Source organism: Mixophyes fleayi, chromosome 1, assembly GCF_038048845.1.
Source record: "Mixophyes fleayi isolate aMixFle1 chromosome 1, aMixFle1.hap1, whole genome shotgun sequence".
In the NCBI taxonomy this organism is placed as follows: Eukaryota; Metazoa; Chordata; class Amphibia; order Anura; family Limnodynastidae; genus Mixophyes; species Mixophyes fleayi.
Window position 1 is genome coordinate 145,798,901 of NC_134402.1, and position 13,031 is coordinate 145,811,931.

Here is a 13,031-nt window from a genome sequence, read left to right on the forward strand (position 1 = left end):
GCTGCCTTAAGCCCAACAGTGCTGTCAATGAACAGAACTGTTGGGCTCAAGGCAACAGCTACATTATTAAACCATGTCTGCTCATGATTCTGCTTCAGACAGACTGTGACATGGACATGTGGGTAGCATGGAATCTGTCATCTTGGGATACGCTGCATTGAGCAGAGATTTAAATCAATATAGAGATGGAGTTGAGGAGACCGTACTTAAATTAAAACGTGACCCACCAGATGAGATCCCAGATTTAAGAGAACTGATACATGAAAGATACACTGCGCTTCAGAAGAATAATACAGAGGAGGCCCTGAGGCAGGATGATAAATATGTCCAGTTTAAAGAACAGCGAAGAGACCTGAGAAAATCGCCATCACCCAGAGCACTCACCCAGTGAAAAACAAAGTATGTGATCACACTTACCAGAGAGAAGCAATTGAACGGATGATTGAAAACAAACTTCAGCACTTATAGCACATGTAGGTAACATTGGCACACAATGGTAGCTGAAAGAAAAAGTGGTGCAAGATGGAATTGTTCTTGGGACCGTCCCACCCACCCACCTTCATAATGGATCTTAGAAGGCACATGCACACTTTAACAAACCAAGCACTTCAGTGACAGGGAGTGCCACTTTTGTGGCTGAAGTGTTTGCTTTGTTTGGGCACCCCACAAAACAACGTAACAATGGGCTTAAGGCAGTTAAGGTAACAGTGCTGCCAATGACCTCTACAGTAGCAAGATGTTGTCATGATCTTCAGCCTCATCCTCACCCTCATCAGTGTGTACATTATCCTAACACAATATTAATTCAACCCCACAGGAAACCACCATTACAGAAGTCTCTGTAGCATAAATGTCAAAAAAAAAAATATAAAAAAAGCATTTACCTTTTTAAAGAAAAAACACATCTTTAATAAAGGTGAAACTTTACTGTAGAAAAACATAAAAAACATAAAATTGCCAACATGTCATTTTACCCAAATATTAATAAGCATTCCATCATCAGCGACATCCCAGCACCTGCAATCTACTTTGTCATCATCCTCACCCTCTTCAGTGTGTCATCACTCAATATTAATTAATCCTGGCTGGAATCCACCATTACAAAAGTCTCTGTACTTAGCTCTAAATGCCAGTAAAGGCCTTCCTCATGGAATTTGTAGTTCATTTTACGACAGTGCTGGGCAATTCTTTTAGACCAGACCAAATGTCAAAATGTTCTGCTGAATCATTTACATCATCCTTGGATCTCTTAGAAAAGCTTAGCTTTTTTCCTAGCAACAGTAGCCTGAAAAACTGAAGTAGGGGACAGTCGTGTCAGGTACCACTTCAGCTGTCAACTTGCTCACCAGGAGCTCATTGCATTTTTTGTGATCTGGGACAGTGGAAAATAAAGAGAAGATATAGCTCTTAAACCTAGGATCAAGCATAGTCGCCAAAATGTAGGGATTCAATTTCCAGAAATTGATAACTCTTCGAACCCGGCAAAACGATTAAAGTACTTCATCTACAAGTCCGACATACTTAGCATAAATTCTTTGCTTCATCTCCTCCTCCAATTTTTCAAGGTGCTTTTCAAAAACTCTAATTATGGAAATCACTTTGCTCAAGCTATCAGTGTCTGAACTCAGTTCACAGGTGACTACTTGGAATCGTTTCAGCACCTTGCACAACACAGAAAGTACTCTTCACTGCGTTGGACTAAAATACATACCCCCTCCTTTTTGCAATGTCATGGCTTGTGGAGTAAGCGTGGATGGCTTATTATTCCAAGCGGGATAAGCCATGTTGCAATGACATCCCTTAATTTTTCAAACAGGTTTTCATTGGTATGCCTCTTAATAAAGTCGCTGATACACAGCGTAGCCTGCCTCGGTATAATCTGGAATTGTTGGGTACATGCTACTGCTGTTCCTGCTTGTGAAGGCAATTCATCAACCCAGTGGGCTTTCACCGTCATATAATCTTCAGCGTGCCCAGTTCCGCTTGTCCACATATTTGTGGTTAAGTGTACAGTGGGTAGAATGGCATTTTGTAGCCCAATAGTTACATTTTATGGAAGCTTCTGGTAGAGGTGAGGATTTGCTTTTCTAGTAAAATGGTGTTGTGATAGAATTTGGTAACGGGGACACAGGACCTCAATTAACTGTCTATAACCAGCTGCATTACTTGTGATATTGGACGCAAATCTAATACTAGCATAGTCGCCACGGCAGGACTTACACAAACAACATCCTCATTAGGATTGTCGTCAGCTACACAAATATCACCCTCATCCTGTGGCAAATACAAAGTGATATCCTACATTTGTGTATCACCGACTACACTAAGAGGTATACTGCTGACAACCTGGAGGAGATGAAACTAAGCAATTCAGCTAACTATGTAGGACTTGTAGATCAAGTATTTTATTCGCTTCACCAGGATTCGAGAGTTAACATCTTGAAATCAGATCACTACATTTTGGCAACTGTGCATGATCCTAGGTTTAAGAGCTATATCTTCCGTTTCTTTCCAGCTGACCCAGATTTAAGGAGATGCAATGAGCTCCTAGTCAGCAAGCTGACAGCTCAAGTGGTATATGACACAATGACTCATCCTCCCTCAGTTTCTTTGGCAACTTCAGCTAGAAAAAAACTTAGCTCTCCCAGGACACCCAGTGGTGATGCAGTTGAGTCAGCACACATTTGGACTTTTGGGGGTAAATGTATGATACTCCGGTTTCTTCAACTCCCGCGAGTTCGGCGAGATGACAGCTAAAATTTAAAGCGGCGCTGCCTTGTAAATTTACCCCTTGGTCTGGTCTAAAATAATTGCTGAAAAATCGTGACAGCTCTGTTGGAAAATGAACTACAAATTCCATGAGATAGGCCAGCAATTACATCAAGTACAGAGACTTCTATAATGGTGCATTCCAGTGGTGATAAATTAGTATTGTATGAGGATGAACACACTGATGAGGGTGAGGATGATGACAGTGTAAATTAAAGGTGCTTGGATCTAGCTGAGAGAAGGGAGCCAGCTAATGCTAGTATGTTTGTTAATATTTTGTGTAGAATGGCATGTTGACAATTTTATGTTTTTCTACAGTAAACTTTCACCTTTATTAGAGAGGTGTTATTTTCTTTTAAAAGGTATAAGCTTTTTTTTTTTTTACATTTTGTCACATATATCAGCCCCCCTCCTCTGCCCTCCTTCACACATATCAACCTCTCTTCCTCCCTATAGATTTTTATGGCAGCCCCCCTCCCACTCTATAGATTTGTATGACAGTCCCCCCTCTGCCTCCCTATAGATACACAGGGCAGTTTCCCCCCCCCCCCTCCCTATAGATATGCAGGGCAGTTTCTGCCCCTCCCTATAGGTATGCAGGGCAGTTTCCCCCCCTCCCTATAGATATGCAGGGCAGTTTCCCCCCCCTCCCTATAGATATGCAGGGCAGTTTCCCCCCTCCATATAGATATGCAGGGCAGTTCCCCCCCCATACCTATAGATATGCAGGGCAGTTTCCCCCGCCCTCCCTATAGATATGCAGGGCAGTTTCCCCCCCACCTATAGATATGCAGGGCAGTTTCCCCCCCCTCCCTATAGATATGCAGGGCAGTTTCCCCCCTCCATATAGATATGCAGGGCAGTTTCCCCCCTTCACTTACCTGTAGTTGTGCCAGCGTCGCTCCTCAGATCAGCAGACAGGAAGTGAAGACATCCTGCTTCCTGTCTGCTGCACAGCAACAGGCAGGCTAGCGATTGGCTGCCTGTTGCTAACCACTGACCACCAATGCTTTTGATCGTGGAGCACCAGACTCCCCCCCACAAATCGCAGGGCCGAATTTTTTTTCATTTTTATTTTTTAAATTGCTCCTGTCCCCCCACCCCCCAGCTGGGCCCCCCGAGAGCCGCTAAGCCCTAGGCAGGTGCCTAGGTTGCCTAGCGGCAAATGCGGCCCTGCTGTAGACTGGCAAGAACACTGGCACATCTTCTGTTTCTGTATGAGCTATAATAACAGTACAATGTGACTGCAGATTTTGAAGAACACTGACAGCCCTATTATTTCTATTTCAGCAATGTCAATTAGGAATGGAGACTGTACACTGATAACACTGGGACCACTCCTGTTTCTGTGTGAGCTATAACTCAGTAGAATATCACTGGAGACTTTTAAGAAAACTGCCACCCCTCCTCTTTCTGTTTTAGAAATGACGCTGCCCAACTGCAGTAGAGACCGCCATGAACCGTGCTACCCCTACTGTGTCTCTCTGTGTAATGGCTCCGGATTTTCGTGGAGGGTGGTACTTATAGAATCCAAAACTCGCGAGATCTGACGACGCAACAATGACATTTTGCTTCATTTTCACTTCCAAGAGCACGCAAAAGTGCCCAGCCGGCTCAGCTTGGTACTCGGATCAGCAAAGTTCAGGTATCTCTAATTTTAATTTTATTTATGAAGTTGTACCAACTTATGCACATAGTAAAGTGGAATGTTACTTTATTTGACACATGTGGGGTCTTTATTATGTTACCCTGTTCACCAAAGTGGAGCATGGTCAGGGAGAGTGTCTGCAGCGTTCAACACAGGTCCAGTTGCTATATTTAGAAATGGCTAAGTTGTATTGACTCCAAATACTTACAGTCGTCTGCCAGAGCAGTTAGTGTTTATGCTGCTATACTACAAAGGTTTCCTAATCACTCCATAATGGTTGGTTAATTCAATAGGCTCTAATGTATGTTTTGCAAACCCCTACACTTGTGTGGTATAATTAAGTTTTGTGATTATCTGTGGCCTTTCCTGTGTGGCTCACATTAGATAAATTACCTGGATTTGGTAGTGCTTTCAAAAGCCACTATAGCTGGAATATGATATTATATAGCTGCAATCTCAAATACGGAGTCCCTGAGCATTGCTAACACATAAAAGGCACTTTAAATATGTACAGTATACTATACGTATCTATAGCAAGCTAACTATGGTGTACTCTGCCACCTACTGCTGGAAAACTAAAATAGTCAATCTGTAAAGTAGTCTATCCACCTATTGTGCAATATTACTTTTCTTATTCTACATGTTGGATGCAATTCTTGATATATGCAATTTATTGTGTTGACTACAATATAATGCTTTGCAGTAGTGGATTAAATTATTATTATTATTATTATGAATGAGTTTCATTAATCATGTGATGTTGGGAGTAAAATTATTCATTGTGATATTTATATGTGTATACACTTGTTCTTGCTATTCTCATAGTAATGAGTGGCAAAAGTAAACATATTGTAGACTTATTTGTATACAGTGTGAATTAAAGCAATTAATTTTTATTTTATTTTATTTAGTATATTCATAGTGGGATATTCTGTAGAAATGGAGAAAAATGTCCCTTAACAATTGTCCTACTTTATACAATATTGTACTTTCGCCTTCTTTTATGCGGAGTGAAAAGTAGGTGTGGCTCAGTCAGTGAAACGATAAAACAACACTTTTATAGCAAACCACTTTATGCAGTCATGTTTATGTATTTCAGAGGCTAAACCAGCACTCTGTAAAAATTCTTCAAATAATTGTTGTGCTTTATAGTGATCCTCAACACTCTTCGTACATAAATTTCTACATTCTTAGTACAAACCGTAGTTTTTTTAATATAATATTGTGAAATATATAATGACTCAATCAATATTTTCAGATCTGTCCACTATTGTAAAGTACTTCTCCACCCACTGAGTGGTGTATGAATTTAATTTCTGTATAAAACGGTTAATTTGCATTTCCTTTTATATACCAAAGGTCATATACTTCAGTACATTCTCAAATACGCTTTATTATAAATTCTAGACACTCAACAGCATAAGTTTAAAAAACGTGTTTACTTTTACTGCCTTGAGCAAACCCTTCGGCAACATCTACTGAAAATATTACTCTATATTTCAAGCTCACCTTTGTGTTCAGCAAGCTCTCTACATAATATCAAGTTGTTTCATTTTGTTGCCTTTGGATATGACACATCTCTGTAGTTGTATCCAGAAGACAGCTGTGTCATATCTAAGGGCAATGAGAATACATGACTCAAGACCCATTTTTGTGTCTTAATTCATAGGTTACAACATTTTTGTCTACTACACACTACACTTTACAATAAGTATATGTGGTTTCAATGGTCATATTGATCAGCATAAAATTGGGCCGATTAATATTTTGGAACAGTGTCTAGCTTGGGGCAAATGGAAGCCCAGAAACAGACCTATTACTAGATTTAAATCAAAATCACATTTTCTACAGTATAAAATGTTACACTGCAAAACAACTTACAAATGATGTTTGTCAGCAATGGGAATCCTCATTTAAAATAATAAAATACAAATATTTAAAATTCTCCAGTCCGGTGGTAATAGTATTAACCATTACCACAATTCCGACATCCTTCATACCTACAAAAAAACCCGATTGCATAAAAAAAGAATTAATTAATTATAACAGACTTACCTGAAATCCGAAGATCCAGATGTCCGATGGCATCGGCAGACTGACAGTAAGCGATTCCGAATGGACATCGCTCCGGCACTTCAGTCTGCGCGACTTAGATGAATGTTAATTTAAAGCGGCAATGTCTGGACCCCGGAGGCTAATTGTTTGCCGGTGCCATCGGACATCTGGATCTTCGGATTTCAGGTAAGTCTGTTTTTATTGCCTTCGTTTTTTTATGCAATCGTTTTTTTATTTGTAGGTATGAAGGATGTCGGAATTCTCGTCAACGGAAATCCGTACTCAACCCCTCCAGTCCTCTAAAAAGAATGATGTATATATAGGTAATGTATCCCACATGATCTACAGATAATTAAAATGATATAAAATGACACTTGAATAAATACAAACATTGGGTAAAAATGCAGCCACACAGTGATTTTCTCTTGTGGCATCATGCGTTCCCATTTGCAGTGGTACTTATGGCTCAGTGGTTAGGACTTCTGCCTCGCAGCTCTGGGGTCATGAGTTGACCTTTGTGGAGTTTGTATGTTCTCCCCATTATTGCATGGGCTTCCTCTGGGTGCTCCGGTTTCCTCCCACACTCCAAAAACATACTAGTAGGTTAATTGGCTGCTGACAAAACTAACCCTAGTGTGTGTGTGTGTGTGTGTTAAGGAACTTAGACTGTAAGCTCCAATGGGGCAGGGACTGATAAGAATGTTCTCTGTACAGCGCTGTATAAATAAATGGTGATGAGGATTAACGAGTGGGCAGATTACAGTGTTCCTTAGCTTAATGCAGGGGTGTCCAACCTTTTAGCTTCCCTGGGCCACATTGGAAGACGACGAGTTGGTTTGGGCCGCGCATAAGATACACTAACAATAATGATAGCTGATCATCCAAGAAACCATAGAAAACACACACACACATAACTTTTTTTTCAAATCCCCCCCCTATACTTACCTTTCAATCGCCCTGTTCAAGAAATCCTCTCTAGTTATTATACTATAATCACTTTTTGTATTGTTTCGGTGCAATATCAATAAAGTGCATTTAAGCCAGGCATTGTATATCAGGGTGCCCTGACCAGGCCTGCGGTACTGACCTATACACCACTGTGACCCCAAATTGTCACCTGCTTTGCTAATTACACCACTATGTTAGTTAAGGGATAACTTATAATGGGCCAAAGAGAATAATATATAATGCTCCATTAGTATTACAAGTAGAAGTATGTAGCAGGGAGATAAGGTCCATGATGCTCCAGGACCAGGTGACTTTTATTCACTGGTCAGCGTCCCTTGAAATAATAAAAAAGAAAAATCCCCTTAACTTACCTTTTAATCAGCCTGTTCTCCTGTCCTCTTCTCTTCTCCAATTCTCTGCTGCTGATTGTTCTTCTCGCGCGGGTGACTCCTCTGTGCTGCAGAGATGTTGGGCGTGATGACACGCCCAACATTCACTGCGAGAGCTGCACAGAGGAGGAGACAAGGGAGGGAGTCGGAGTACCAGCTGACGTGACCGCAAGGTAAGTATTTTCATTTTTATTTTTTTTTATTTTGCAGGATTTTTTTTTCCATTAACAGTGCTGCCTCCTTGCCACAACCAAAACTCCTGCTGGGCCACATTTACAGGCGTGCTGGGCCGCATGCGGCCCGCGGATTGGACAACCCTGGCTTAATGCAAGCTAGTGCTGCACCTTAATTCAAAGATGAGATCTTATGTTGAGGGGTGAGATATTTAAATGAGCTTCAGGGGGGTGGAGATTGACAATCTAGGAGGTGTTCCCCACTTGAGCTGGAGACTACAGAGCCCTTTTACTCCTGTAAGCTGGTGCCAATGACCATCACCCAATACTTTGAATTTTGCAACATCAAACCCCTTTTAAAAACATTGTAAGGGGATGGTCCAAAGGCAGAAAAAGTGATTTAGCCATCACAAATCACAATCCATGCACAGCATCTGCTTGGATCCAAAATGCAGAATGGGGGTCATATCAACGCAGGGTCACATTGGTACATTTACACCAAAATAATTAATGTCCATGTATTTTTCAGTGTGTAAATTACCCCAAATTAAATAATGCTGTAGAGAATACAGTGGTATCTAGTATAGTAGCCTCTTCAATCCATGAATCCAAACATATTTGAAATTTGTGTATTTCAAGTGACTTGAAATTTGCAGTGTTCTATGCTGTATACATATTAAAAAAAAGTACCCAGACATCAAGACCTACAGTATCAGTCCATCCCCAATGCTGAGTGAGTAGCTAATGTTGCTATACATTACTTGTACGACAAAGCAGTACCGACTGGGACACTTACCAATTTATAAGCAGAGTCAAAGCTATCAATCACAATGATGATAATGCAAAGTAAACCGTGAACAATGGTGCTCTGATTAGATTATAAATTTAAGGGGTGCTGGTATGCACTTTACTTGTATGGATACTAAGCAAGTATTCAAGTATCAGCACTCTATTCAGTGCCTTTGGTAATGTCTTTACAAATAACTTTATGGACATATGTAAATACGGATAACATTTTTTATTTAGCTTGATTAAATAAGCTACAGTCCACATGTCAGCATACACCTTCTGGCCAACATAAGTTATAGATTCAAGTTAAACTAATGTAGTCATTGGCAGCTATACCATTTTGCATGTAAAACACCCAGCGGATACAAAGAATATAACTAAAAATGTCCACAGTCGCACAAAAGCTTTGAGGATCATTTTAAAAAAACATGTGTAATTTAAACAGCAGTTTGATAACTATTTCAGTAACACGATTTAGGATTCCACCCACATGATATAATCACTCTTCAAAGCTTTCATGCAAAAATCAGCAGTTACCACACCATGATGTGTGAATAATCTACAGCATCCTGAATATCCAGGACACCTTACCACATACATATCAAACTGATGTTTGGGGCAGCATGGAGCCACCTTTCTTGTATGTTGCATCCGATGACCTCTGCCTCCACTTTTAAAGACGTACAGCCTGCACCTTTTTCATCTGCAATATATCACTTCCATTAAAAGATTTATGAATGTTCAAACCTACTGTGTCCTTCAGACTAGGATCTTAAGTTCTTCACTTTAGATCAGGATGAGATACAGAATGTCTCTCCCTCTGAGGCAGCTTCTTTACAACCGTTTGATGGTTTTATTGCATCACAGTGCGGCTGCTCAGTTCAGTAACATCACATCCACTAGCTGGCACCACACTGATTGAACCAGTCTGCTCAGTCATGCATTTCTGGAACAATGTCACACAAACTTACAGGACAGGGCGAGCAGAGATCACACTCTCAGAAGATCCACTGGCTGGGGAGACGGATGAGAACATTAATAGTGACTCAAATAATTACAGAGAGGAGAGGGACTGCCCCTATGCCGCAATAGGACAATCTGCCCCTGGCTGTGGACACAACTATTTGTTCCACACATAGGACAAAAATGGCTTATTTGAAAATGTAGATCTAACCAATCTGCCTTTAAATGCATTTAACAGTGTCTTATAGGCGTTTCAGCCCAATGTTCTGAGAAGAATTAACCTCTGTCAGGGACTCTGTTCAGCAGCTTATAAAGAAGAATAGATCAAAATTGTTGTGTGATCAAATTTGTTGGATTCTAACTAAAATTGTGCCAGTTTACTTCAAAAACATGTTTCTACCTTCCAAAATAACAATAATTAGTTTTTGGTGCCATCTACTGTCAAACTCCTGTCTTGGAATCATTTTAAATCATGCACATACAGTACATATATGTATGTATGTATACGAGTGGAGAATATTGCTATAACGTAATAAATCTGTAAATTATTTGTCAATAATCTTAATTTCTCATCACCCCCATCAACACATCTTCCCAAATCCACTCTTTAACCACTGTTATTAGCACAGTCTAATAACCTAAGATCCTGATCTCTGCAAACCACCTCACTCCTGCAATGACTTTAGCCAGTTCTATACAATAAAGCATCTATAATGTTATTACATTGTCATTTACATTGAGAGCAAAGAATTACCAATCATATGCAGCTGTTTTCTAGTTTAAGCATTAAAAAAAGGCTACTAAAGCAATGCTCCAAAATGAAGGTTACATTCACAGTTTTAAGTAGGAAACGGAAAAGTAATATCTTCTAAACTATACATTATAAATAAACAAGCAATGAAACACAACAACAAAATAAGAGGGCACTGGTAGTTTTATTAGTTGATTCTGGGCATTGTACCACGTTTGACAGCAACAGGCATGATTAGTGTATGAATGAGGGGCAATACATTCCCTTCCTAGTCTGCATCCAAAGCACCCAAAATGGAGCTGTTGTGACTACGAATGATTATCCAGTTCCAAAAAGAACTGGCTGTTTCCTGTGTTGTCCATACTCTAGCAATACTCTATTACACAGTTCAGGGTTGTTATAGGGGGCCTCGAGTATCACTTTACATTAGAGGACTACAACATGCACATATTTCCCTTGAAGGTAAGCAACAAGGATACAAGGGAGACAGTAATGAGGATACGCTGGCTTACATTTCATCTCTCTGTGCCTACGATTGTACAGGTAGCTACAGCAGTTCATCTGTTTCTGTGGCAACATAACACACATGCACACGTGATACAGTTGGTGGGGGACATGGCCAGGGTAGAGCACAGGAGACAATGGAATCAGCGGGATGGACAATTTGTGCAAACAAATTTCAGCTTTGTACAGTCAGTCTCTGCTCTGTTAGCGAGGCCTGCTGGGCAACAGTTTTGTTCTCATGGCTTCGTAATTTAGATACAACGTCAAGGAATGCCAGGCTTTGAACTTCCTTGTACAGAGGCTCTGTAAAAGACCAGGAAATAAGTGTTACAAAAAGAAGAAAAGAACAGTAACATGCAACATGGATCTAGAACACAGTTTGAATTTATCGTGGACGATAAATGCTATATAGAAGAATTTTTTTATAAAAGTAAAATATGGAAAGGTTTTATTTTATTTTAAATTGTGTTGTGTTGAAATGAAACAGGAACTTTTCAATACCAATAATGTTTATTTTTTGAAGCATTGCATACTGCAGTTTTATTTGCAAGTGTACAAAGTGTACACCTCCCCTACACACAACTACATGTTAAATAACTAAAAAATAAACCAATTACACTTACTGTGTGCTAGGTCATATAGTTTCTTCTATGTACACCCTTTTAGCCATCTCCTAGGCAGGTGTAAATGCTCAAGAATGTCCCATGCCCAACTTACCCCTCACCCCACCAGTTTGTTCTATTTTTGACCTACATCACTTTTTATTTTTTATTCAAAATGAGTACATTTTATAATGTTTAGTGAGGACAGGTTGAGCTTTCTTTTGGTCAAGAATAAATAAGTTAATTATAGAGGAAAAATGGGAACGATTCTGGTCTTAGCTACTTTAACAAAATTAATTCAACCTACAACGTAAGCACCTTATTTTATTCTTGATTCGTAAATTACAGGGATACCAAATATGCTTCTTTTATTTAATGTTTGGTGTAGACTTTGGGCCATAATAAAATGGATGTGTAAAATGTTTGTTTATGTGTTTAAAAAATAAATGAATAAAGTTTAATAAACTAAAATAAAAAATTTTTTTGGGTTTAAACGTGCTAACATGCAATACTATAAGGTTGGAGGTAAAGCAGATCTTCCGTTCTAAACTCCTGAAACTTCTATTAGCAGCTGTGAATATTACTATTAGGGTTTTACACTTTTTCCCCCATTTAGTACTCCCGTAACACTAACACTGCAAACACCACCTCACATCTCTCGTAGAATCCAGTCAACGTGTATTTTGAATGCATTTTACAATTTGGAATAATATAATCCAAAAATATTGCTCTGAGGATTTAATTATATGCCACTAAATAAAGTACATTTTATGTTGCAATTAAGATTATTTTGATTAATGTAAGTAGTAGGTTCAAATGTATTTGACAAACCACAGCATGCAGAAGTGGCATCCACTAGCAATGGTGAATGTACAAACTACTTTGCTTTATTTATTCTTAAAAAATATTTCCCATGTCACATGACAATGCTTAAAATTAACTTTTATTAATTTGCAGAATAAAACAAAATCTATGAACATTCTAGAGGGGTATTCAATTGTTAGCGAGACGGGTGAAAATCCCGCGCTCTAAAAATATATTACAGTTAATACGGTAATTACTCACTGAATTTCATCTCGCAGCTCCCCGAGCTGCGAGCAAATTACCGTATTAACGGTATTTATGCGCAAATTACCGTATTAACGGTAATATTTTTAGAGCGCTGGATTTTCACCCGTCTCGCTAACAATTGAATACCCCCCCTAGGTATGTGAAATAGTTAATCCATACCTCACAGAAATATCAATTCTCTTAAGTTCCTAGGCAAGAAACCTAGTGGGTAGAGCTTATCCTTGACAACAAATATGACCCCTCGCACTCCTCATATAACTTAACAAGGCTTTGCTTTTTCCCTACCCAATGTTTTAGGACAATAGTATCTTAACTAACGAAGATAATAAGAAAATGAAAAATTGTATGAAATGTTATGTTATTAGGTTA

General features: G+C 39.3%; 1 protein-coding gene across 3 annotated transcripts in view; it reads right to left on the bottom strand.

Moving 5' to 3' along the window:
- Window positions 1-10,650: 10,650 nt before the first annotated feature.
- Window positions 10,651-13,031, bottom strand: part of RAP1GDS1 (Rap1 GTPase-GDP dissociation stimulator 1) — an 81,708-nt gene continuing 79,327 nt past the window's right edge. For all 3 annotated transcript variants that reach the window (XM_075201479.1, XM_075201486.1, XM_075201496.1), the window contains one exon: window positions 10,651-11,292. In XM_075201479.1, the coding sequence (XP_075057580.1) occupies window positions 11,165-11,292 (128 nt within the window). In that variant the 3' untranslated portion in view covers window positions 10,651-11,164. The remainder of the gene's footprint in view (window positions 11,293-13,031) is intronic.